This window comes from Schistosoma mansoni, chromosome W (assembly GCF_000237925.1).
Source record: "Schistosoma mansoni strain Puerto Rico chromosome W, complete genome".
NCBI lineage: Eukaryota > Metazoa > Platyhelminthes > Trematoda > Strigeidida > Schistosomatidae > Schistosoma > Schistosoma mansoni.
This window is the reverse complement of record NC_031502.1, coordinates 31,920,939-31,948,935: the sequence shown is the minus strand read 5'-3', so window position 1 is coordinate 31,948,935 and position 27,997 is coordinate 31,920,939. Positions and strand designations below refer to the sequence as shown.

General features: G+C 36.7%; 1 protein-coding gene across 1 annotated transcript; it reads left to right on the top strand.

The window, feature by feature from the left end:
* Positions 1-11,329: 11,329 nt before the first annotated feature.
* Smp_017750 (putative phospholipase A-2-activating protein) lies at positions 11,330-24,369 on the top strand (the record flags this gene model as incomplete). Its single annotated transcript, XM_018789393.1, is given in 11 exon segments — positions 11,330-11,463; positions 12,584-12,768; positions 12,816-12,917; positions 13,915-14,431; positions 15,513-15,685; positions 17,473-17,615; positions 19,663-20,026; positions 21,772-21,867; positions 22,966-23,336; positions 23,890-24,344; positions 24,348-24,369. Coding segments are annotated over 11 exon segments (2,562 nt in total).
* Positions 24,370-27,997: the final 3,628 nt, after the last annotated feature.

Sequence of the window (27,997 nt, the reverse complement as noted above, 5' to 3'; positions counted from 1 at the left end):
ATAGTTGATATTCATGGGATGAGAAAGATGTGTCTAGCTATTAACTGGATTGCTCTTATCCTAACGTCTGAATGGTGGAGGATGACTTCAAACATTTGGAAATGCACAGTAGGATTGTCTAATCATCCTTCTACGACAGACTAGATGAGTCTAACATGAAGTTGTGAGTTGAGCAGTAATGCTTGAATGTAGTGAGGTCGTAGCATTCAGTGGTAATTAGTTGAGAGTCCGGCGAAATTCTGACATCACAGTAGCATGTTTCAGGGTTACTTACTTCCTCATTTTTTAGACATCGGATATCCCACTTTTGTTTGGGCCAACCGCATCTACTTGATCTCTTTGTTGTGTAATAAGCATCGGACCAGACGAATATGGCTCTTTTCTGACTGAATGACAAAACAAGGGAATAAAGTCTTGTAGCTGGCGTCGAGTCGCGGTTGGTTATGATCACCACTACAAGAAGATTACGCGCCAGATATCGAGTTCGGTCTCTCCGTAAGCCAAAAACCAGAGGGCTATTGTCGGTTGAAAGAAGATATATTTGATGGCGATCTCGTGGTATCGAAAGAATACCGAGATGTACCAAAGTTTACAAACGGAACTAACAAGCGTAAGTGAGTTCGAGCAAGGCCACAGGCAACGGAAGAAAGTATGTCTCTGGTACATTAAACAAACAAGTACAGTGAAACAATCACTGGTACAATCGGTTATAACAACAATTGTTTTCATTATACCAGTTGCGTTCTCGTCACAAAAGTAGGTCATTTCAAAAGCCTCCCGCTAGAAATTGTTTACACTTCCGATAGCAGTTTCGTTCGTGGGACTGATCGCCAAACGTGCGATTGTAGGATGAAGGGTTGGCAGAACAGGAAGCGATCGTTGATCTTCGAGTTGTCTCCAAAAATCTTTTCCGTAGAACGGTACCAGGGTAAACGTGCTGCATCTATAGCTTGATTTAGCGTGCCACACCAGAATGGTTTGTATCCAGAATCTGAAGATTGCGTTCGTAGGCATCAGGACCAGAAAACGCTGAAGACGTGGGACGGAACCATATTGAGCCAAGAAACCAGGAACAATCATAATAACCAATTTCGGGACCAAATGTATTCTGTACGTATTTGGAGCCAGAGAGATCGATTGAGTGGGTGATCAGGTCGGCTGTCGCGAAGGTTGACTGAAGCCGACGGTACAAACAGGACGATGGTCGGAGGCGTGGGCTCAGGTTAAATAAAAAATCAAAGAGGGAAAAGTTTAGTTTGTGTGTAGTACAGGGATAGAGTCCTATACCGTATCCGCTGTTGGTTCAAAGGTTAGTCGCGAAGGTGTACGGGTAGGCGTACTCGGCGACTGGAACGTGAGACGGTGGTCTCGTTCGTAGATGGTGCAGATGACACCTGCTGTTGACTGGGACGTGAGAATGAGGTCTCTGATGTATCTAGCGTAAGATATGAAGTAGGTGTAGAGATCCCGCTAGAAGGCTTGATGAGTCTAGCATTGAGTTTCAGCTTATCAGATGAGGCACTATATTCGACATGTGCTGGCTCGAGACGATCAATGCTGCTTCGACGGCTTCGACGCGGCCATGTCGATCAACCTTGAAAGTCTTTTCGTGACGGGAAATCACGTGAAAAGGTCCTTCCTAAGGCTGCTGCAAGGGTTCGCCTACCGAAACTACTCGTTCGAAGCATGTGAACAAAAGATAACTCTCGAGGGAGAGCGACCTGTCAATGTTGTATACGAGTTGACACCGGAGGCAGTTTTCGCATGAATCCGGACAATCGTTGGACGTAGTGTGATTTACCAAAATTGATACTGCTTCGTGGTGTGAAAAATTCCCCAGGCAGACCCAATGTCATGCCCTATACAAGTTCAGCAGCGGAACATTGAATATCTGCCTTTAGGCTCATTCTGATACTCAAGAGGACGGGAGGTAAGGTTTCGTACCAGTTGTTGTTTTCATGTTCAACTAAACCGTTTGACATTGGGTTGTAGGCGGTAGTGCAGATGCATTCCTTACCAAGCAGCCGAGTCAGCAGGGAGAGTAATTCGGACTCCAATTATTGTCTTCAGTCAGTCGTGACAGTCAAGGGACGACCGTACAGCGCTATCCGTCGTTCTACGAAGCGGTGAGCAAATGTCTCCGCCATAATAGACGCGATGAGAATAGCTTTGGGCCATCTTGTGGAACGGCCGATGCATATGAGTATGTGATCATACCCGCGAGATGGTGGCAACGATTCCACAATATCTATATGAACGTGATCGAAGCGAGCATTGGGCGTAGCGAAAATGCTGATGGGGGCAGCCACATGCCTATGTACCTTTGATCGTTGACATTGTAAGCATTCCTTTACCCGCATACGGACATCTTTTTTCATGGACGGCTAGACGCATCGTTCAGCGATGAGGTGTAGTGTGGCTGCGATACCTGGATGAGGTAGTCCATGCAGAGCATCGAATATGTGACGAGGAAGACCAGTGGAAGTATCTTGTAGGACAGTACCTGAGCTAGTAGCTAGGGATACTTCCCGGCACTGATGGTATTTAGAATGTTGTGCTCCTGTACATGAAGGATCACTTGCTTGGGCGATGGCCATAGCAGGGAGATCAAACACGGGAAAGGTAACTGCATTCACTTGGATGCGTGAAAGAGCATCGGCAACATAGTTCGATTCTCCTTTGAAGTGACGAAGGTCTGTCGTGAACTGAGAGATATAGTCCAAATGTCTTCACTGTCGTGATGTGTAGCGGTGAGACTTGGTACGCAGAGCATACGTTAAAGGCTTATGGTCGATGAATAGGATGAGATCGCGACCTTCTACTGCGCGTCGGAAATGTTTGATGACTGCTAGGAGTTCTTGACCAAAAGCGCTATATCTCGTCTTAGTGAGATTGAGGCGTCGTAAGGAAAGTAAGAAAGGTTGCTAGCCCCTGCCTAAAAAGAGGCAGTGAACTATTGGTAAAGGTTCAAGGAACAGCAACTAAACTGATTACTTGGATAGTAAAGCTCCCTTATGATAATCAACTAGCTTAACTAAACCTGTTTCCATTGTCACATAGGAGATCCAGAGGTGATTTGATCACGGTTTTTAAATTACTTAGTGACAAATTTGCTCATGATATGTGCTCATTTTTCTTGTCTTCCAAAAAAGAGAATTTACAAGGGCACACTAAGAGCGTTCACAAGCCCAGAACAAATTACCTACTTGACTTTCTCGTCGAATCATAAAAGTATGAGATTTATTACCTTTTCGATCACCAGCGTAGATGATCTATGTTGAATGGTCGAGGGGCCTACTCTAGTTAGACGGGCATGGTGTGGCCAAACGCTACTTCGCTGTTAGCACCTAATGTGGATAACACTTTAGGCGCATCCAGGTACTATTGCTGTTTTGAAAATCGTATAACACATAGGATGTTATTAAGGAAATATATTTGTTATAGCAGTTACAAGCGAAATTACGACCGCCGCATGGGCCAGTGCATGGCTTGAGATTAACAGATGCGCGACGATTTTCATGGACTTGACGAGGACCGGTGAACTGATTGATATTCTTTGACCTTGCTGTCTGATGATTGGCTAGGGCATACTGACATTTCCCCCGTCCTACCACCTCAACAAGTGATTAAAGCTTTCAAAAGAAAGTTGGATCAACTAAGAGACCATTACTGTCCGGACTCATACAGGTCTAGCCTTCTGTTCTTTCAAAAATGAAACTGATAATGAACGAATGAATGGAGAGTGACGATATTTTGTCAAGCATTACTTATCCTCACATGTCATGCACTGTTGTCTTTGAATAGTTTGTTCATCATTGATACTACGGACATCATTTCTGGTTTTTCAGTCTCCGTTTTAAATCTAGATGAAATTTTTAATGTTGTCATTTATTCCAATTTTTTCTTATAACGATCATATTAGGACCGACTAAACAACTTCTCTGTGACGTGATGACGGATGACTCTAGGAACATTAAAGTACGCTGAAATCCACAGAATCCCACAAAATTCGATACCAAGTATCTTACAAAGATTTTCTATGAAGATGACACTTTATTTAGTATTGAAATGTTGTGGGTTATTTCAGTGTTACTAAAATTATGGAGTCCCTGGTATGTGATGGTATATACAACTACTTATTATCCTTAAATTTCATCTCACCCCACAGTATGGTTTCAGGAAGAGCCACTGCTGTATAATCAACTTGCTGACTGCAGTGGATAGATGGAAAACCATCCTTGATGGCAAGGGGAAGGTTGACGTCATTTATCTTGATTTCTCAAAAGCTTTTGACAGGGTCAACCATATATGTTTTATCAGTAAGCTTAGACGATTGGGTATCAAACACCCTCTGATTGACTGACTCACTTTATACCTAGAAAACTGACGTTTTAAGGTCAGGGTCAACCTCACTCACTCTCAGGCTGTGGATGTCCTAATGGGGTCCTCCAGGGCTCATTGCTAGGACCTCTTCTCTTCTTGATTTATATAAACGATCTTCCACAACAAGTATCGTCTGACTTATTGCTTTTTGCTGATGATGTGAAACTTTGGAGGGAGATACACAACCAAGAGGATATACTGGCACTTCAGGCGGATCTGACTCGACTTCAAAGTTGGGCAGACGAAAATGGACTTATCTTCAGCACTTCAAAATGTAAAGTAGTCCATCTGAGACATGTTGCAGGCTACAGTTACAACTTAGGAAACTCCTCTTTAGAAGTATCCCAAGTCGAAAAAAATTTAGGAGTGTTGGTACCCTAAGACTTGAAGTCGTACTCTAACTGTGACAAAAACGCTTTTCGAGCAAACCTTGCACTGGTAACACTGAAGCGCACTTTTGGCCAGTTTGACGGTAAAACATTCCACGTAATCTTCAACAGTTTTATTCAACCCCATTTAGAGTATGGAAACAGTATTTCCTTCCTCTCTCTGAAAGGATAAAGACACTCTTGAGCGTATCCAACGGCTAAATTAGTTAGGGGACTCAAATTCAGACCTTATGAAGAGCACCTTCAATCACTTAACCTTTACCCATTAGAGTATAGGCATCTTAAAGGTGACCTTCTTATGGCTTACAGTGTCTTTAACACTTCTGGTCATCCCCTTAAACTTCTACTTAAGCTTAGTCACAATACTAAACTAAGGGATAACATCCAGAAACTGGAGACCCAACATAACAGAACGGACTGTGGACATAACTTCTACTCCTTAAGAGTTGTCAAATGCTGGAATTTGCTGCCGACTGAGCTAGTCCAAACGACCTGTCAGGAGTCCTTTAAAAGGAAACTTGACCTATTCCTAAGGACTAGGGATAACATATTATGTCCTGAACGTTCCGGAATCCCACAGTACGCCTGACGCGACTGTGGTTACTACTCCAAAGAACGTCGACGATTGGGTACGGGTCGTAAGGAAAAAACGGCAAAATGACGTAAAAGGGAGTCCTACCCCCACCAAAAGGGTCGAAAAGCCGAAGTCTGATCACAGCGACAGATCACTCATTTTCCATAGAGTCAAGGAGAGTGACAGCTCAGAACCGAAAGCTCGTTTTGAGCATGACATTGTGTTGATAAAACAATTACTCAACCAAGTTATGCCCCAAAACATCTCCGGAGTCACTTTGCTAAAGGTGTATAGACTAGGAAACCTGGCGCATCTGAAGCCTAATCAGTCTAGACTGCTCAAAGTTGTTTTCAAATCCCCAAACAAACGCGACTTAATCTTAGAAAATGGACACAAATTAAAGGGTTCAGGAGTCTTTCTCCGTAAGGACTTACCGTTGGCGGACCGTGTAAAAAGACGGGAAGCCGAAAAAGAACTACAGCTCAGATTAGACGCTGGCGAAAAAGACCTGAAAATTGTAAATTTTCGGGTTGTGAGGCTTCGACAGAGGATGATGCCGAAGCCACTCTGGGTGAAGCACGAGGCCACTTAAATAGGCTTCGGATCTGTTATACCAATGCCCGGAGCTTACTCAATAAGCTTCCGGAACTAGGTGTACAGATTGACTCAACTAGGCCAGACACAATCGCAGTCACAGAAACATGGCTGACGCCGTTTATAGATAGTAGGGAACTTGATTTCGAGGGTTTTACATTAGTAAGGGCCGATAGAATACAAACGCGTAAAGGAGGGGGAGTAGCTCTATTCATTAGGAATGCTATTCCATTCACCATTATCGACAGTGTATCCCATGAGAGTGGGACGTATGAATTAGTTAGCTGCCGCCTGAAATGCAAGGGACAAGAGTTGCTGCTTAGTTTGATCTATCGCAGTCCAAGATGTGAGGTAAACGAGGTCCTGCTAAGCAGTCTCAACACTTTATCACGAAGTGATCGATGTCTAATCCTAGGGGACTTTAATGCACCCATGGTGGACTGGGGAAACCTGCGGACTGAATCGTCAGCAAATTCCTTCGAACAGGAACTAGTTGATGCGGTAATCACATGTGCCCTAGTGCAACACGTGAAGGAAGCAACTAGGTACGACCCGGGTTCTGCATCATCCTTACTAGATCTTATATTGACTCATTATGAGGATGATGTTGCAAACCTGGATTACATGCCACCCCTAGGCAAAAGTGATCATGCAGTTTTAAGCTTTGACTTCCATATAACTGTCGATCACGAGTACGCTTCAGCTCAATCCAGACCTAACGTCTGGAAAGCCAACATACCAGACATCATGAAATCAGCATCATCAGTAGATTGGAAAATAAACCCAGAGTCATCAATCGAAACGGCTTGGGACGTATTCCGGAATTTATACTTAGAAGTTACCGCCCCCCACATCCCTTGGACTACACCTAAGGGGCCGAGAAACTCACCACCGTGGTTCAGTAGGGAGGTTCGCATCCTTCTCCGTAAAAGAAGGAAAATGTGGGATAGATTTAGGTTACTGGGGACTGACGAGGCAAAATCTCAGTATCAAAAGGCTCGAAATACCTGTGCCTCGACCCTCCGTAAGGCCAGAAAGCTGTACGAAGAGAAAATCGTTAGGGAATCCATAGAATGCCCTAAACGCTTGTATTCGTATATAAACCAAAGGGCAAAAAGAAGAAATGTTCCTTCAATATGAGGAGACAGTACTGCCTCATCACTAGTGGAGGACGACTTTGGCAAAGCTCAAGTATTCTCTAAATACTTTAGCGATGTATGCACCATAGAAACACCCTTCTCACCAGTTCATGAAAATCCCCCCACACAAGCACTGGACAGCGTGACCATTAAAGAACTCGATGTCCTTGGTCTGCTAGTTAAGCTTGACATAGGTAAATCCACTTGACCCGATGAACTGCATCCTATGTTACTAAAGGAATTAGCTAACTTTGTTGCGAACCCTTTAAGTGTATGTTTTAATCTATCCGTAACCCAGGGTCGTCTACCAAAAGACTGGAAGAACGCCATAGTAAGTCCAGTCTTCAAAACAGGTACAAAACATAAGCCTGAGAATTACCGACCAATCAGCCTAACTAGTGTGGTTGTTAAAATCTTAGAAAAGATTATTCGGAAGGAGCTGTTAAAGTATCTCGATGAAAACCGAATTCTCTCGGAGAAGCAGCATGGTTTTAGAACAGGTTACTCTTGTCTCACAAACTTATTAGTCGCCCGTGAAAGCTGGTGCGCTCTTAAGGACCAAAAGTTACCTATAGACGTAGCTTACATCGATTTCAGCAAAGCTTTCGACAAAGTTCCGCATAACCGGCTGTTATATAAGCTAAGGAATGTCGGGATTGGAGGCAATCTATTGATGTGGATAAAATACTTCCTAGTTGGGCGCCAACAAAGAGTAAGGGTGAACTCCAAGTTGTCTAGCTGGGAAACTGTGCTTAGTGGAGTCCCCCAGGGTACACTTTTGGGGCCAGTGTTATTCCTCCTGTACGTAAATGACCTCCCTTGTCTACTATCGTCATCGGTCTTACTCTATGCTGACGATGTTAAGATATGGAGAGCGATACAAAGCAAGGGCGATAGCTTAGAACTTCAAAACGACCTGGAGAGATTATCTGAATGGTTCCAAACCTGGCAATTGCCGATAAACATTTCCAAGTGTATTGTGATGCATATTGGCCACCAGGGTACAGATACATACACGATGAATAACGCTGAGTTACCTATTGTCCAGGCACACAATGATTTAGGCGTCATCGTTAGTCAAGACTTAAAGACCACTGCACACTGCCGTGCAATAGCCGCCAAAGGTTTTAGGACTTTATGGTCCATACGCAGGGTTTTTAGGCATCTCGACGCTAAAACGTTTCTGATTTTGTATACAGTGTTCGTACGCCCTAAACTTGAGTACTGCATACAAGCAGCTAGCCCCTGCCTAAAAAAAGACAGTGAACTCTTGGAACGGGTTCAGAGAACAGCAACTAGGCTGATTCCCGGAATAGCGAAGCTCCCGTATGGTACTAGACTGACCAAGCTAAACCTATTCCCGCTGTCATATAGAAGAATCAGAGGCCACTTGATTACAGTTTTCAAATTGCTTGATGAAAAATCTGGACCTGATATGCCCTCATTTTTCTTGTCTCCCGAAACAGAAAATCTACGAGGACACTCCAAAAAAGTTCACAAGCCCAGAACGAATTACTTGTCAGCTGACTACCGACTTTCCCATCGAATAATCAACGAGTGGAATTCATTACCTCAGCACGTGGTTGAGGCTCCATCCGTCGACTCCTTCAAAAGATCAGCTGAGAGACCATCATTGCCAGGACTAACACAGGCCATCAAGCCTCCTGTCCTTTCCAAACTGAAACTGAAACTGATTTACCAATTTCTTTTTTATCTATTATCGTTAATATACCTAGGTTCTTGCCTGGAAGTATTGGTGATCCACTGCTACTAGACACGGAAGCCCGTTAAGCGAAAGCTTTCTATTCCATCCACAACCATTTTGATCATTTGAACCATTCCTAAAGTCTCGGTGGGCTATTTGATCCATAAATCTAGTCGGGATTTATCGTCGGTAAACTTTCGAAAATCCGAGAAGAGTAACACTGATCTGGTTGACCATAAAAGTGAACCTATGTATAAAATTATATCAGACACTCATAAGGTAATTAACTTATTATCTTAAACGCAATCATTCACCCTGTGTTCTTGGTACTAAAAGTGTTCATATCTTAAAGCACACTAGGGAACTTGGTTTTGCACGAAAACATATGGACGAAACGCTTAGATTTACTAGTCGATGTGACTCTTACGCTTGGACTTAGTTTAATCTATCTGTGTCACATCGTCTTCTCGATAAATGTGTACTGTGATGATGGTCCTCAATATATTACTAGGAGAGGGTTGAACGTTGAAACGGTGTCCTCAAACAACTTTTGGTGCCTTGTGATTTATGTATGAAGCATTTGATTTTTAGGTGGGTCTATACTTATGTAGGGATTGCCGTGTGTTTCTGTGTACATGGCTCGTTAAACATTTCATGTAGTAGTTCAAGGGAACTTCTAGGGGTGTTTCTTATGCGATCACTAGATATATGTTGGAGTTATACTGAACTGTGGTTGTCAAATCTAAATAAATCCTAACGTTCTTATTTTTTCTTGCATAAGTAGTGTAGTATTCCCAACAATCCATGGTTTAATTGAAATAATACATAAAGTGGGTTTATTACGTTTTGTGTCGACAGAAGACAAAATCCCGAACTTCTCAATGTACACTGAAGTGCGTTATCCTAAATGTCATTCTTCTCAGTAACTGTTACTTTTCACATATTTTGTCTTTTATAAACAGACTACACCGATAATTTCTGTTTCCTGGTCAACATACATTTTTTTTAAGTTTTCGGGATATCAACTTTATTGTTAGCTTACACGAAGTTCATTTCCGAACATGGTTGTTCACAAAACCAGTTCTCGCGGTAAAACCGTCTTTAGATAATTCATAGCGGGTTAAACATAGCGTTCATTCAAAAGTTAAACTGATGAGAGAAATTAAATATGAAATTCACTTTATCTACATTTGCATATGAGATAAGCATGGCACTCGATGGTCGGAATTGAAATAACTGGTGTAAGGTTGAAAATTTAATTGATAAAGCTGGAGCACTTAAACTACTTGGATGTTTCCCCGTTCCACCTAACTGATGTAGTTCCAATTAATCCAATGCGATAGTTACTGATTAGTCTTTTAAGTGAATATTAGGAACTTATCCGACAACCAAATGACCTACATACAGCAACACAAAACCTCACACTAAAAGGTGTTAAGTCGGGCTTTTATGATTTGTAATAGTATAAAAGCAGTAAACAAACGAACTTCTATTAAGATAAAGCGTCCGCTCACGCGATTGAAGGTCCTGGGTTTGATCCCTTGTGGTGTGCTCTTGGACCCATCAATGCAGAGGAGCCCATATTATGATAAGACAATTGTCCATTGCTTCCCAATAGTAGTCTAAGATCAGTTTGTGTCATAAACAATGGAAAATATATGATTGAACGAAAAGCAATGAAAAGCTTGCAGGATACTCAAAATTAAGAGTACGAGAATGTATATTTCATTCTGGTTGCTAAACTAACTACCAAAAACTACACGTTCCCTACCACTCATGTTGATCTTAAAGTTCACATTCTTGTATCCAATCTTTAAACACATAATCGCTGATTGCGCAGTGTATCAGGTTATCTTCTATAGTTGAAAGTGTTGTCTAAGATTATTATAGAGCTATCAAATTTATTAGTAGGGGTTAAGCATATTGAGTCACTATAACGTGATAATTAACCATCTACGTATGATATAATGTACTAACTTATTACTTATTATCTAGTAGTTTAATCAAACGCTAGTTTTGATATATCAGCAGTACCGGTAGACTAGTATTATTCTTAACTCCCATATAATACATAGCCAGCCTAGCAATGAACTTTCTACTGAGCATTATGATACTAGCAATAGGGAGAAACGTCATCACTTTAAAGACGTCATTATTAAATTATCGAGTAGCATTGGTATCACAAGTGATTCGAGTTGACGAGAACTATCTTCTTTTAAGTCAGCCGAATTTGATATCGTATAGTGAACCGAATTAACTCTTGTTGGATTATTTCATTTAGTACACTTATTGCGTAATGTCACTGGTCCAGGTTAAAAGCAACAAAAGAAAGTACGTAGCATAACCTATCTGGTTATATAAAGACTGCATTTTATTGTATTGCATTTCCTCCAGACTACACTAGTCTTCAATTTTACTTATTCTCCATTTCACCTATTAATGCTTCATAGTCTCGCGAACGTATTTATATTTTTGACAGATTGTTCGAATTTAGAAGTCCTGTGAGGCTGTAAAAATAATATTGTAACTGTATACCCTTTAAAATATGGTTGAAGTTTACAAGCTGAGATGTACTCTGTCGGGTCATAAAAGCGATGTTCGTGCAGTCGCTTGTCTTTCAGATACCAGAATTGTTTCTGCTTCAAGGGATTTAACAGCAAGGATATGGAATATTTCCAAGTTAGTCATCTTTCTATTTAAATTAATACTATTACAGTAACCGTAGTCATGATAAGTCATGCATATAGGCTATATTGTAACTCATTATGTTTATCAACTGTAAAGTACACAAAAATAAGTTATTGGACAGAATTCCTGTCGCTAGTAGGGCAGGTAGTAAAGTTTACGGAATGAGATCATAGGTTTTAGCTGTTCACACAATGTATCAAAGAACGTTCTCATCACTTCACTTTATTCTACATTAGATAGGAAAATTAGTACATAGGGTCCAAAAGCATCCCATACAAAGTCTAATAACAATGAAGTGAAGTAGGACAAGAATATATCGATGCTCAATATTTTGAACAAGACAACCCAAATGGGTGCAGTCAGGGGAGAATTGTATTCTCTTCTTGAGAATCGTGCGTTATAAAACAGCACTCATTATGCAAACCGCTTAGGTGTTTTACGCGAAATGCATCAAAATAAATAACGCTTTCTGTCGTAAGATGACTTCGATTGAATAATGATCTCTATACTTAAACACCTATACTGAACGTGAGCAAAACTACTGGGACTATGATAATAGGACACAGAGTGATGAAAACCTCTCCTCCCAATAAGGTCTTCAAGTACTTAACAAAACTTAATCGTGCAACCAATCTTTTCCCTGCTAATCTAACTTATAACAGTGGTGAAAGCCATCTAGGTCAGCATATATTCCTCCGGTTTTTGGTTCACAAGATTCATCTTATTTGTCACATTGTCGGTATCATACATATAATTATCCCGATACATGAATTTATCAACAATGATTTAGTGTTCACCATTAAGGGCTATTGCAGGTACGGGTTCATACGAACGTTGGTCATTTTTAGGTTTTTCTTTTTCCAACTTGGAAACTTGAACGGATACATATATGTGCCTGGTCCTACGTTGTAGTTAACTGACTGACTTCTTCCAACTTGATGATCTCAAATAGTATTGGTAGTCACTTTTATTTATCAATTTACTATCTAAATATTACTGAGCACCTTGATAGTAGTAGTCGTTAATCTCGCAAATTATGTTATTGTAATTCATCAAGGTTTTTTAAGTATGTTGAAAATTTGACTGACAATAGATTTTTTATATCTGATAGAGAAGGTTGTGATGGCTGTGAAGATATGGTTCTTCTTGGGCATACAAACTATGTATCAGCTGTGTGTTGTCAAGAATTAGAAAACGAATGTCGTATTCTAACAGGATCACATGATAAACTAATTCGAGGGTATAACTCCATGTCTCCAGAAGCTGTTTTCACATTAGAGGGGCATAAAGATACGGGTATGTTCTTAGTGGATATTACGTTACTCATCGGTTTCTCCAATCAGTGTGTGCTTTAGCGGTTGTAAGTCAAAAAACCATAATTAGTGGTTCTTGGGATAAATCAGTAAAAATATGGAAAGAAGAAAAGTGTGTTTCTACTCTCACAGGTGAGTTTTAAACGAAAATATTTTGTAAACTTTCGAATATTAGAGTGGAAAAATGTGATAGTTTTATTAACTGGTTATCATCGGTAACTTCTGAATAGTTTCCCAAAGTGAACTAAATTCATACAATTCAGTGGTGCATCACATTCATGTTTTTTTATTGAAAAAGTTCGGGAATTATCTGCGAGTTGATATAATTTTTCCGGTCTTTAAAATGTCAAGTATTTATAATGAATAATAGACTTTCTTTTTCAATCACAAAATGTTGTTAGGAACCCTTTCATTTCAGGTTATCCAGAAAGAGATTATGCTACATTAAAATAGGATAGGGGGATTTAGTGTAGAGAAAGGAGAAACAAAAAAGATGAAAGATCTACTTCAAACATACCAGTCTCATCAAGTAAAAAAGTTGGACTCTTCATAAATAGCATATTTTTCACCTTCACAGAAATAAGAGCATAATTATTTAATCATTTAGTAAATTTGTCAAATAAAATACATATTTGAACAGGGTCAGAAGTAGAAATATGTTCTCGAAAATGGCATTCAACACTTACGTTTTGTAGTGTAGCAACTTCATTTCAGTAATCTGAACAGTTAGCTTGTTTAAACTTACTTTTTTAGTGACGTCTGACTGGTCATTTATCATCAAATGGTAAATGTTACTCAAAGTCTATTACTTGATCTTGTTAGTTTTACTAATCTATTAGGGAACCATGAAGAATATTTTTAGTTTGTTGTCTACATAATATAATAGAAGTGATCTCTCAATTGATATTGTTTGCAACATTTATCATGAGTATGAATATAGGATAAAAAAAATACACTATCACAACTAATTCCGACTATAAATGATGTAACAGGTTAAGCCGTCCATTGTTGTTCCAGCAATTTGATGATCAGCTCGTTGTAATTTTTACCAACATATTCGATGGTAATTTATTAACAACTTCCTATTATTTTATGTAGTAAAATTGGCAGTTAATTCTCTTATGTGTAGGACATGAAGCAGCAGTATGGTGTGTACTCGTTATGTCGGCCGTAAATATAACCGGTCATGTTGATGATATGATTGTTATCTCTGGTTCAGCTGATCGAACTATACGTATATGGTGCCTACGTGGTCTTAACCAAGATATAAGTTTGCCTGACATAATTTTATTAAATTCTTTAAATGAACACAAAGACTGTGTACGCGCCTTAGCACGTATTGATGATTCACGATTTTTATCAGCAAGCAATGATGCCAGTATAAGAGCTTGGGATGCTACTACGGGCAAATGTATTGGAGAATTTTATGGGCACACAAATTTTGTTTATGGATTGGCTTGTTCGCCTAATTTTCCAAAATTTGTTTCCTGTGGTGAAGATAGAAGTATTCGTGTCTGGCTTTTGCCTTCGGCAGGTGAATGGGCTCCTGAAAAACATTTTAGTTGCTTTCAAACTATTCTATTGCCGTGTCAGTCCGCGTGGTGTGTAGCTATGGTACCGAATGGTGATATTGTTGTTGGAGGCAGGTAATTATTAAATGTAAAAAGCTGTATAATCTAGTTTGAAATCTAATGGGATTCTTACATCTTCCTGAAGTAATCTAACGTGATATTTTTCAATCTACTTTGATAAATCCCTTCCATCTAAATTATAAAATCTAGACTTTAAACTTTTTACAATTTATTTAAACCCCTACTCCCTCTTTGATGATAAAGAAAACCGTTTGAAAAAGGTATATTGCTCAAACCCAATCTAATTACAGTCAGCTACGAAACGTCCAAGTTAACGATGATTATGTACATGTAACACATGTTCCAGTCATCTTCGCTGCTGTTAACTTGGTGTTGGTTTCATTCAGGCGTGAAGTGAATACTGTATTCCATGGTTTTTAATTGGGGATGAATAATTACCTGTAATCGTCCAAAAGTACATTTGTTGGAGGGTGAATTGTACAGAGATAATTTGTGTCCAAGTAGGCTAGATTGAAATTCACAGGTCGTGAATATTTTGTATGAAGTTCTACATCTTTTTTAGTCGACTGACTGATTCAAGGTGAAAGTTGTTTACTAATTTTCGGCTTAGAATGAATGCTGCAATGGTTGTAATGCTCAAATCATTTGGTTTTTAGTTTGTCGGTCTGAGGTCCGAACTCCATTTTACTTACTTCCGTTTGAGCAACCGAGTAGTATTCGTTGCTCTCACACAACTAAAATATAGTTCAAAGCTGATTGCATAAGTTTGCACTCGGCTCATGAGTAAATCAATCAGTCGACTCTCCAGCTAATTTCAGCCTCAGTCCATAATATCTACTTGGAAGACAATAACGATAAAAATATGCAGTCATTGCATTTAGCCAGTGGATTCATTTTCATCAAATTACTAATTGGGATAAATGTTAAATAATAGGTGATGTAGTTAGCAATCCTTCAGCTAATTTCAAATGTTCTTAATTTTGATTATTATTAGGAATGATTTGGTATGAAGAGAAGATAAAGCCTATCAGACGAATTCTATCTGATTGGCTTCCTTTATCTCGATAGACTATCTAACTTCATTAAGTTGACAAATTATACTAAAGGCAATTTATACGCTCTATTTCTTTCATAGTGATTCAATGATTCGGATATTTTCATGTGATTCAACACGACAAGCATCTTCAGATGTCTTGAAACTTTATGAGACAGAATTAGCCAATTTTAAGGTTACAGTTCCTGATTCTTCTGGAACTGGAGATTTAGTTTTGAACAATTTACCGGGAGTTGAGGCTTTAACGAAACCAGGTATTTCATGATAATTCGTTTGTACTTATCAATATTTCCTTGTATATGTTCCTATCGTGTCATTACACAGCTAAGGAATTGTTAATTTGTTCATCCAATGTCGAACCAAATGCCAGTGTAAATTAGTAGCGTTCTGTTAACCAACTCAGTATTTTATACACAATAATAGTGATGAGTATAAGTTGGACATTTATACAATTCTACATTTTTTTTAGATAAACCAGGTGACTTATCGAATACTCATCTTTCAGCCTCACTTTTTTGTATAAGTGACAGTGATACTAACTAACTGTCCAAACTTAAGTAGGAAGGGTTTGAAACTGAAATCTATCAGTTGGTGCATATCAAGTGTTTTATTCACAAAGCAATACTGCCTCATATCACTTGACATGGAAATAAAATATTGTCATATTGTTTATTGTCATTACTTACACTATAAACTTTTATTTTAATCTTGTACACCATACTAAGGAAGTGTATTTTATGGTTCCCGACCGTTGCTGCTACCTTGACGTGGTGGTCGGGCTTGCCTATCGTGATGATTCAATCGAGCTATACTGGCTGGAACAATCGTTCCTCAAGGTCCTACCATGCCAGGCAGGTCGTTTGAAGAGCGGTGAGACTAAAAGCAGTAAACCCAAGGTCCGAAGGCGAAGTCGTACTGCTGACTGTACAGAGGTGTGACGGCAGTAAGGTGTTTCCTTCAGACAACCAGCATGACAGCGATGCTGCCTTCCCACAAGGAGGGGTGGGGTTAGAAAAGGTCGACCCTAAAAATGCACACCTCGCCTTATCCCACGGATATCCGTCTCCGGAGGTAAGGTCCTTTGAAGAACGGAGCTAACACAAAAACTACCCACAAAAAGGTCGTGTGTGACCGACCTCAAGCAGTTGTCCCTTGGGCACTGCGGTCACGCTCTCAGGTCATTGAGACCACTTCTAACCCAATTTCCTTTTCAGGTACCTCTCGAAGAACCTTTCCACGGTATGGGCAACCGGGAAGTGATAACTGCCCTCATACCTCTAACAGCACTCAAGACCACAATTTTATGATTATGGAGAAAATTTACAGCTCAGGTGGATGATTTTCGTCGAGTTTATAGCCAAGTCTTACAGTATCATTCTATTCCAGTAGATCAATAAGACGTACTGTTGTTTATGTATATTTATGAAACCAGTTGTTTTTAGTTCTTACTGTACAACCACATGATAGATTTATTTTCATGGACTGTAGAATTTCAACTGATTTCGGAGATTTTTGGTTAAAGGCAATAATTTTTTAGCACAAATTCAATAAATATAAAATTAAATTACATGTTATTAAGGCTATAATTTTTCTTTGACTATTTCATTGTAAAAATTGGTTTTCTCAAGTTATAATTACTCACTTAGCAGTGAAATCCAAGGTTTGTGTTTCATCCGAGTTGGTGTCTATCTGATGATTGTAAGTTCACCCTAGTGTTCATCTTCACGCAAAGACTCGAACCCAGTACCTATCTCTTTAAAGTCCAGAGTGTTGCCAGTCAGGTTACGGAGTCATGATTTACATCCACTTCGACGGATGACTAACTAAAGTGCGAAAACGCGTTCTGGATTTTGTTACTAACCACTGTCCTAACTATAGGTAATCTCGAGGTATCTGTTCTAGGATCTCATATGCCACTTGAGATTGGTTAAATTCAGTCTTGAATGTGAACAATAAAAAAGTACACATCTTTAAAAATAGAAGTAGGTATGGTTACTGTTCCATAAATACTTATTTTCCATCATTAATTTTGATTATGTAGGGAAATCGGAAGGACAGATCATGGTTATTAACGACGATGGTTGTTCTGTTTGCTATCAGTGGTCTTCACAAGATACTCGGTGGATTAAAGTTGGTGACGTTGTAGGAAGTCAACCTTCTAATCGTCAAGTCCATGAAGGCAAAGTAAGCTATTATTGTCTCTCGGGCTTCATTAATTTTGTCGCTCTTGTTAACTGTTATATGAAGTTTGCATGTCGAATCTTATTACTTCAGTTACTGGTAAAGATTCAGTTCTATTGTTGTTGACTGGTAGAAATAAGTCTTTCTTTACTCATGAATTCCTGTCAAATAAACACAGTGGTACGTCGTCACGTTATCTGTCCAACCATCAATTTTTACCTTGTTGTAGAGCAAGCTTCAATCGTTATTTGTGTTAAGATCATTTAAGTACTACTTTGTTTGGTATTGAACCCGTAACAAAGCAAAATAATTGATGGTTAGAGCGATAATGTGATATGTTTGAAAGCTCATTTGATTAAAATGTTTATATGCGTTCATGCTCTTGTAGTGTGATGCTTCGCTAATCTTTCACCTCGATAACCGTTATAATACAAATCTTAACGGTGCGTGAAACCAGAAGGCAAAAAAAGCTGCAACTACATTTTTTTTATCAAATGACTCAGGCCAAAAAGCTACAAACATGTAGCAAGCGCAAGCAATTACACAGGCAAATTTATAGTCAAATCGTACAAGGGCGCAGCAAAAGCTAGTAATAGGATTAGAGTGCATACATATTTGGGAAGGAGGATTAGTCATCGGATGGTATTTAAGCAATCAATGTTTTGGCTAGAGTCTGTCAAGTACTCTAGTGACCATAACAGTACAAATAAATATGCGAATTGTTACTATCCAAATGACAATGTCTGTTAAGTAAGTAAATAAAAGGGCTTAACCAAAATTAACCATAATCGAAATTGGGTGTAGGATAGTTGCTATACTTTTGTACTGTAAAAAGTGAATACATTTCATAAATGCATTGAATATCTAATAATCTTTTGAAGATTCCAGTACTTTGTTATTTTTCTTTGTTTATTCCCTAAAATCAAACTTTTGTTAGAATACGGACAATTTATTAGGACGCTTTGATCAATACAATGAATTGGATTTTGGTAGCTTTACTGAAAAGATTTGAAATAGTTAATCCCTTTCATTTGCCAGAACTATTCTTTAGATTAGCTTAATACATTCTGAATACATTTATTTTTGTTCTTGTTTAGTTAATTTGACCACTATATGTTACATAAAGTCCTAATATATTTTTAAAAATCTTGCTTGATTATTTTTGAGATTGAAGTAGATCAGATTTAATGAATTATAAGTGTTTTATGTTCCCCGTTCGTACCCCACAGGTAGTATTAGGTGCTTGAAGGTTTGAGATTCGTTTTGATAATAATTCGCCTGCAAATTTGAAGCCTAAATCCTAAAATTCACTCTAACTGTTCTTAAAAACCATATGTTTTTAGGCGGAGTACCATTCACTTATTTTGATGACTTTACCGTATCTTTTGATCAGTTTAATTATCTTGTCGTTAGGGTCCATAGTATTACCCTATGCACTATCTATAGTCTGATTTTCGTACAGTAAACTCATTAATTAATTAATTAACAATATTTTTTTTTGTAGGGCTGCTACATGAGTCTTTAAATTCTTTTTTAATACCAAGCTTACCTACTTCTAGAATCACCCCTAAACTGAGAAAGTCTACGGTTTCTACGTTTACTACAGGAAGTTTTTTAATGCTCAGTGATTTGGTACATTCAACAACACTTAAATATATCTCTTGATTTTGCCAATAGTTTACACTTTTAAATTACAAGTGATTTACCAAGTACAGATTCTGTACTGCGCTTTAAGCCACACCACTTTTGTTTAAGGGCTAATAGCGCTACTCGGCTTGGGTCGGGTTTCGAACGGAAGATCTGTTAGTTAAAGCTTTATTCTCTAGTCATTGGACCGTCACTACACAATTGGAGTATGAAATTCATAACAATATAGATCGTTTAGATAGATATCGCTGTACAATCGACCTCACAAGTTTGCTTAATATCTCTTAACCTTCATTTTATTTATTTTGTTGCTCAACTATTAATCATTACTTATTTCATGTGCATATTTTTAAAATGTGTATTTCGTCCGTTTTATAACACTATTGTTTATATTTCATCTAAGGAATACGATTTTGTATTTACGGTTGATATTGACGATAGCATGCCTGGGCTTAAACTACCTTACAATCGTACTGAAGATCCCTGGTTTGCAGCTCATTCTTTTATTCAAAGACATGATTTACCTTCTGGTTATCTGGATACAGTTGCTAATTTCATTATTAAAAACGCAGGACCTCCAATTGATCCAGTTGTCAGCAATGATCTTTCTCATAGTGATCCTTTTACTGGAGCACATCGATACATCCCGAATAGCTTTTCTTCGACGGTAACCAAGTCCACCACAAATGGGGTATCAGTTTCTACATCTTATTTCCCATCCGATACCTTCATATCTATGAAATCAATCAGCCTTGATCCCTTAATGAGTAGGTCAATTTTTGATATTTCTATGTAATTAACCTTTAAAATATATAATTCCACTTGTACATCATTTTGTTGTTTGGCCTTCTAATCGTAGTTATTATTGGTTAGTTTAGTATATTACAAATAATGGAATGCAAACGTACTATACTTTGTGATGAGATTCTAAGTTAGTAACTTTATCACTCATATGCGCAATCAAAGCCGAAGTTGCTAGTAGTGTTCCCATTATTATTATTATTATTATTATTATTATTATTATTATTATTATTATTTGTTATGACTTGGTCAAGGTCGTCGCTAATTGTTGACTTTACAAAATTACCAAAGGACGTATCCTAATTCGTTATTGGTTTTTATGTCCGGCTTTTATTCACGTGAATTATCCACCAATGGAAATACGACTTCTTCGACCTTAACACTGTGACAATCAATGACGTTCAACCACTATGAGTAATCTAGCGTCCTTATTGGTCCTTTACCCGCCTAGCCCTTCCACTTGAGTCCAGAACACCAATGACAGCTTCTGTTATGCCAATCTATGCGAATCGTTTATTTCAAACATACTCTGTTTATATATCAGGCAGGCAGACCACATCACACCATAAAATAGAAAATAATATTTGTACAAAATCAAGCCAAATGTGGCTGTGAACGTGGGAGACAATAATCAATAAACTGAGTATAATTTAGGGACAGTAAATCGTATAATAATAATCCATAGGTCAAAATGAAGCTTATAATAAGATGAATATAGATATACATAAACTAGTTACTGAATAGTTATACAATAAGAATATATAGAGAATGATCGTCCACTAATAGGTCCTGGGAGTTATCTGTACTTATATCTTCGCCAGGATATAACATTATTATTATTATTATTGTAACGTTTTATACTTACGGTATTCTGTCACAACTTGATAATCGGTTTTGTCCACTAACTATTTATGAGGTAAATAATCGTAGATCGGTTAACAATCAGTCAAGTTATTTTAATGGCGGTTAGTAATATGACAGTTTGTCAATTATTAAATATAGTTATTGATCGCCAATTTAACTAATACTTCCGTTAAAACATTTTAGAAACAGTCATACTGATCAATTAAAGTGGTAGCTTAGTGGTCGTAAGTTCAAACGCTGTTTCATCTAATTTGGTTCTGGTATTCGGTCAGTATCATCAACCCATATTTCAGTTCAAAAGCGCAACTTGAAGCTGAATACATGCAATAATGTCTGGTCATTGAGTGCTTTTAAATTTAATTTGAGTTTAATTCTAGTTGTCTTAATTAATCAACTAATATTATCGCTTAATGTAGGCTTCTAATTAGTGTATTTGGGGCAAAGATGGAGTCAGTCGTCAGGATTGCCTACAGGCTCGTTACAAAAGGAATTATTTTTTTGTGAACATTTCGTGTGCTTGGTAATCGTATATAATTGCCATTGAGTTTGTTAATAAATTCGATCATACATCTGATGTTTCCTCTTCAATTCACTTTTCCATTATATCCTATATATGAAAACCGCTACACCTGTTTTGTATTATTTAAAATCTTAAATTGGTCTATATTTAGGTTAAGAATTGTTGCATGAAATCAGTCATTCTGGTCTTTTAATTACAAATGTGTGGGTAAATATTACTAGCGCAAACTAAAAGACACTGATGTTTATCATTTTCTTCTTTTACATACAGCTAAACTAGAATCATTCAATGTCCAATCACCGATCCCATTAAATAATGAATTCTTAGAAGCATGTAGAAAATTCAACATTACTGATTGTACTGAAACTGAAGCTGTTTATCTTACTACTTATATTCTAGATGCAATAAACAAGTGGACTCCTGGTATGTTATCAAGTTTAATATATTGTTGTCATATGCCTATTCATACGTCATATTATGCTTCGATACAGTTCACAAATAAAGTAACTATCGTATATTGAAGTTGTTTCAGGGTCTGTATTTTAAAATGAGGTAATTATTTTTTGGTGAAGGTATTAATTATTATTAGTTTAGTAAATTTGTATCCATTCACATCATCACAACGAGGGGAAATCAACAAGACAAATGGACTAAAGAGTTAGAATACTAATTTTATCGACAGTAGTAACAAACAGAAAAATGCAATTTAAAGAAGTCTAAAGAAAAGGAATGAGATCGAGGCATAAAATGTGTAGAATAATAATAATTTCAAGGTTTAGCTGATTATAAGATAATGCGTGGATATGCATAGCGACAACTGATTTTAAACTAATTCACCCAGTTTTCAACCAAAAATAACGGTTTTAAAATGAATTCCAACTAAAAAGAGCCAGGACGTCGATAAGCATTTCATATCAATTACTGAACAAACTACTCCAAATATTTTTTTAATAAATCTTGATGCAATTCTACGTGAAGCAAAAAAGCACTTAGTAGCTGTGCATACTTGACACATATTCTGTTCACTTTAGTGGTTACTATTAAACAGTCTCACTATCACATCTTCCTAGTACACCAACATTAATGCTGTTTACTCTTTGGTTTCGCCTAAGTGTAAGCAATATTTATAAAATATCTATGATAAATTATTAGTAACCTACATATTATCCATCAACCATGGAATACCGTATGACATCCATTACATATTGTAAATGATGCATAGTATACTCATTATTTGTTAAGCAAACAGAAATTCGGCTTTATTATGAGTTGAAAATAGTGCGTAATTACTAATATGCAGAAAAGCTCAATAATGAATATTGCATACATTTAATTCATCATAATTTTGTAGTCTTCAGAAGGGGTTTTGTGGAGTCTTCATAAATAATTGAAGTTTTTTTTTTTAGAAAACTTCATTTCCAGTGAAAAAGCAACATGATTTAAGTACCAACTTACAATGATTAATCAAATATATTTAGATTGTTTTTAAAATTGATTTTAATTTCTTTCTTTTTTTCATAGATACAATATTTCCTTTATTGGATATTTTACGTTGTTTAGTCTTTTGGCCGATATCCAGTGATATTATATTTGAAACAACAAATTGGAATCATTTATTATCAATTAGTTTTAATAATCCTGATTTGTCAAGTGCAAATTGTTTATTAATGTTACGTCTATTAGTAAACTCTTTAGCTGCAGATGGTCCAAGATTTATTGATACTATTAAGCGTCAGTCTGTGTCATCATCATCATCTTCATCCTTAACGAATAGTAGTGATAAACCAAATATTCCACCAAAATCTTTAATTACTGCTGTTGGAATAACTGGGAGATTGATTGAACTTGTTAATGATAATAAATTGCAGTTTGCAATACGTAAACCACAACAGGTCAGATTTTATTGTATTTTTCGTATTATTTTGTGATTAGGCAATTAATTAAAACTGTTCAATTTAAAACTAGTTTTTATCACAAATTTGAGAACTTGTAGAACCATTGAAAACCTTAGCTAGCTTGGTACATATGTTTCGTTTTAGCCTAATTATTTTCAATAGAGCAGATCCATGACTTTGATTGTATCAGAATCTGAAAATTTCAGGTTTCGTCGTCAGCACGATACTGTTAGACCATCGATTCTACACCCAGTAGTTCAGATTTAAAATTCCCATCCATTTGTGATATTGTATAGCTCTCATCCTTTATCATTGGTAGCGTCTTTCTTACTCTTGGAATAGTTTTGTATTTTTTTTCATGGATAATAGTTACTGCCAGTGGCTTGAAAATATGGACGTTGTGTTGTTTTATGTGTTGATGTTCTGTATACGTCAAGTTCTATGATTTTCCTGTTTCGAAATTTTTACTAATTCAATTTGTAAGTAGTTTGTTGGTATTTATCAATCTGTTGTTTACAACAAACTTACAAATTTTGTTTTATATTTTTAGATTGCGTTGGCCAACTTGATGTATAATATTTCTGTACTTGTTCATTTGTCGAAACCGTTATCTATCGAGTCAAATATATTTCCGCAACTGCGTTTTATATCTGGTGTTTGTATTCGAATAAGTCTGAATATTTTATCACTTGCCCTGGATCATGGTTGTAGTGGTGTTACACAATTACACCCTGAAGCTGTAAATCACTTATTTGTATCAATTGGCACCTGTTTATTATCAGTAACTTCAGAGTTAAATTCAACAGAAGAGCAGTTAAAAACACAACGTATTCGTATTCTTGCATCAGCTATGATTGGTTTGAAAGATTTATCTCGAAGTGTTGATAACGATGTAATTATTGATAATAATGTTGATGAATTTACCGCCTGGGAATCAGTTCGCAAAATTATCAATTACTGGATAACAACACCTACAGTTTGTTCTGATGTACGAGCATGTGCATCTCAATTACTTTCAATTTTAGAATAAGATAATAGTACCAAGTGACTAAAAACAATATTTGTACTTTTTAAAAATTTACACTTTTTGCTTAATATAACTGTTTTGGATTGTAAATTTTAAACTTGAATGAATATCTTCTTGAGTTTTCTCGTTTAAGAAATATTCATATCAATGTATGTGTATCATTTTCCCTTTACTGAATTTTCATTTTTGTAAAGTGTTATAACGGTCCGTTTTCCTTTTTATACGAATGGGACGTTAATTTACCTTAGACGAATAGCTACAATAGATTCCCTCCAATTGTCTACTCTACATTGACATTTTTCAGAAACCGATTGCAGACTGGTATTGGGATCCTGTTCGATCTTCGCTAAAATCCGTGTTCTAATATCTACATCTACTGAAGATTGTAGTTCACAGACAAAAATAAATAATTTAGACTGATCTGAGGACATTTCCTGTAACCGGAACCGCTCACTTTCCCAGTTCACGATGCTTGCATATGTCACATAATCGTCCTGTGGTTTTTTCTTACAAGCTTGAGACACTGGTATCTAGTGTGAAAAATTGATGATCGTTCACCAAATATACATGTCAAGCATTCTACTGTTTCTCTGAAGGTTATGTCGGTTAGCTTCTTTGGAAAAATTAAATTACAGAACTTTTCATGTTCAGAAATTCCAACCTTCCGTAGTAATAATCTTAGTTTTGAATCTTTGTCCCACTCTTTACAATCATTAATAAACAAATCCTCATGGCGTTTAAACCACGTCTCAAAAGTAATCCCACTTTCTGGATCAAATCTAAATTCATTTATTAAATGCGCAATATGATTCGGTGTCATAGTTGAATTAGATATCTGAGTTCTTGGTGGTACCTACATGTTTTTGGTCAATAATTCGATAAGAGCACTTTGTTGTTGCAATAAATATTTTAGATTATCCATTTTATTGTTACAAAATCCACTTTAACTGAATATGTAGGCGCAGATTCGTTTTAACGACCGTCGCCAATGTTATAACGGTCCGTTTTCCCTTTTACACGAATGGGACGTTAATTTACCTTAGACGCATATCTATACTAGATTCCCTCCAAGGGTCTACTCTGCAGGACTTCAACACGACTCAGATCAAGAACACGTGATTAATCTGACTAGGACGTAAATACATTTCCACACCAAACCGGCACAATCGAACAACAAATGGACAACCAATCAATAATCAAGATAATAATGACAGGAGATTATAAAACTCATCTAACACCTGTCAGACTATCTACAAGTTTGACTAGACAAAACAACCAATCATTCTCGCCCACACATAAAGTCTTGTGAATTTGTTCATATTTTATAAACGTACATTGTTTGTTTTTTGTACAAATATGTGGGCTTTTTTCATTGCCTTTGTGATGTAGATACTGATTCCATGTTTAGTTTTCTGCCTACATTATTATCTTGCGTCTTGGATCACTTCAATGATTAGTATTATATATATATATATATATATATATATATATACACCCTCGTATCCAGCATTAAAAACATACGGTTAACTCATTTCTATGTCCTGGGTGTGTCGTTCAATAAATGTTCCACTTTTAAGCCGAAAAATTGACAAAGTGTATTGAATTTATTTTATGATTCAAACTGATGATAATTTTCTGTTTGAATAAATGTTATGGTCTAAACCCAAATCAATCTCATACAGGTTTGTATGCTGATTAAGAAACTACACCCTTTATGTGTTGGTTATTTAACTATACAATCCGCAATTAATGCTAAATTGTAAAGATCGTATGACTCAGTTATATAAGTTCGTGTATCTGAACAGTATACTGTGTGAACCAAAGTACGTGAAGTTAATAAAATCAATTAATAATTTCTGTGTTAATAAAACATAAGATGGACAGCGTCTATATGCACCCCTACTTAAATCGAAATATAATACATAGTTTGTATCTACGTACAATAAGCTAAAAGTGAATTCCAGATCACTTACATCACCTTTCTTATATTTACTGTATTTTCTGTCCAAACTGATTCTTTTGAATCTTAAGTTTCATTCATAACTTCCTCTTGATCATTCATAATAATATTATTAATAAATGTAAATTACAATAAAACATTTTGGTCTCTATAGGATAGGATCATATATACAAATAGAATTTTTTTGAAATGTTCGATTGATAAAATCTTCTAAGATACTCCTCTAAAAAAACAACACTAAATCTCCGAAAGTCATTTGGAAACATATTTACCTGTTACAATACTTCGACATTTGAATCGGGTTAGTGTAATTTAAAATGGGATAATGACTGCATCCTGAAATTATAAGCAGATCAACTTGACTGTACCTTAGCTAATGTATAACCTCTTTGTAATGGTTGGTATTTCCTTATGACAACAAGTTCATATGTATGTACAACGTACTAATACCACTTTAAACGGTAATTATTATTGTTATTTGAATCACTTAGTTAATAATTCAATGTCAACTATTTGAAATGTTAGATCTCAGCTTGAAAGTAAATAAATCCTTAAAATTAATTTATCTAGCAATCAAAAACTAGGTATTACGTTTTTATATATTCTATGTAAATGAGTTAGATATTAAAATCCCATTTAAATCTGATAATTAAATATATTGCTCATCTGTTTGTAATACTCGAAGTTATGCGTTGTATTAAGCAGAGCAGACAGCAAATACATTACTCACTTACGCCTGTTACCCCTCGTGGAGAAGCATAGGCCTCACACCAGTTTTCTCCATCCAATCCTGTCCTGAGCAATCCTTTCCGGTTGTTATTCATCCTTTTCATATCTGCTTCTATTTCTCGGCGTAATGTGTTCTTTGGCCTTCCTCTTTTCCGCTTCCTTTTCGGTTTCCAAGTTAGGGATTGTCTCGTGATGCACATTGGTGATTTCCTCAATGTATGCCCTATCCACTTCCAACGTCTTTTCCTAATTTCCTCTTCAGATGCAAGCTAGTTTATCCTCTCCCACAGAAGGCTGTTGCTGATAGTATCCGGTAAATAAATGTTTAGTATTTTGCGTAGAAAACTGTTTATTAGTACTTGTACTTTCTTGACGATGTAAGTAGTACTCCATGTTTCAGTTCCGTACAGTAGGACCGGCAATAGCTCCCAGAGAGGCTACAGGCGGAGTTCAGCAAATAAATGTATTGAAATAAATAATAAGAAATATAGTAATGTACTAATTTCTTAAAAAAATGATTTGTATGGTTACTACCGAAATTACGGAATGGTCATTAATATAGCTGAGTTTGAGTGTTATAAAATCATAGGATTTCTTAGGATATTACGTTAATACATAGGTCGTCAAAGAATTTATAGATAAAACCTTGATGTTTATCAACAGTCCTCATACATTTATTTTGTTGACCAACTATCTGGTAAAACAACCTGGCAGTTTAATAAAGTTGAACAAATTATAGCAATATGTCCTCGTAACAAAACGATACAAATGCATCGAGCATTAGTAAGAGCTTTGTATTATTTTCCACACTATTTGAATTATTAAAGATTTACATGATTCAATAAGAAGACGGAGATTATTAGGATTATGTGATACATTAGCGCATACATATTAATAACATTTCTATATGGGGAATAAAAGTTTAACTAGATAACGGTAATA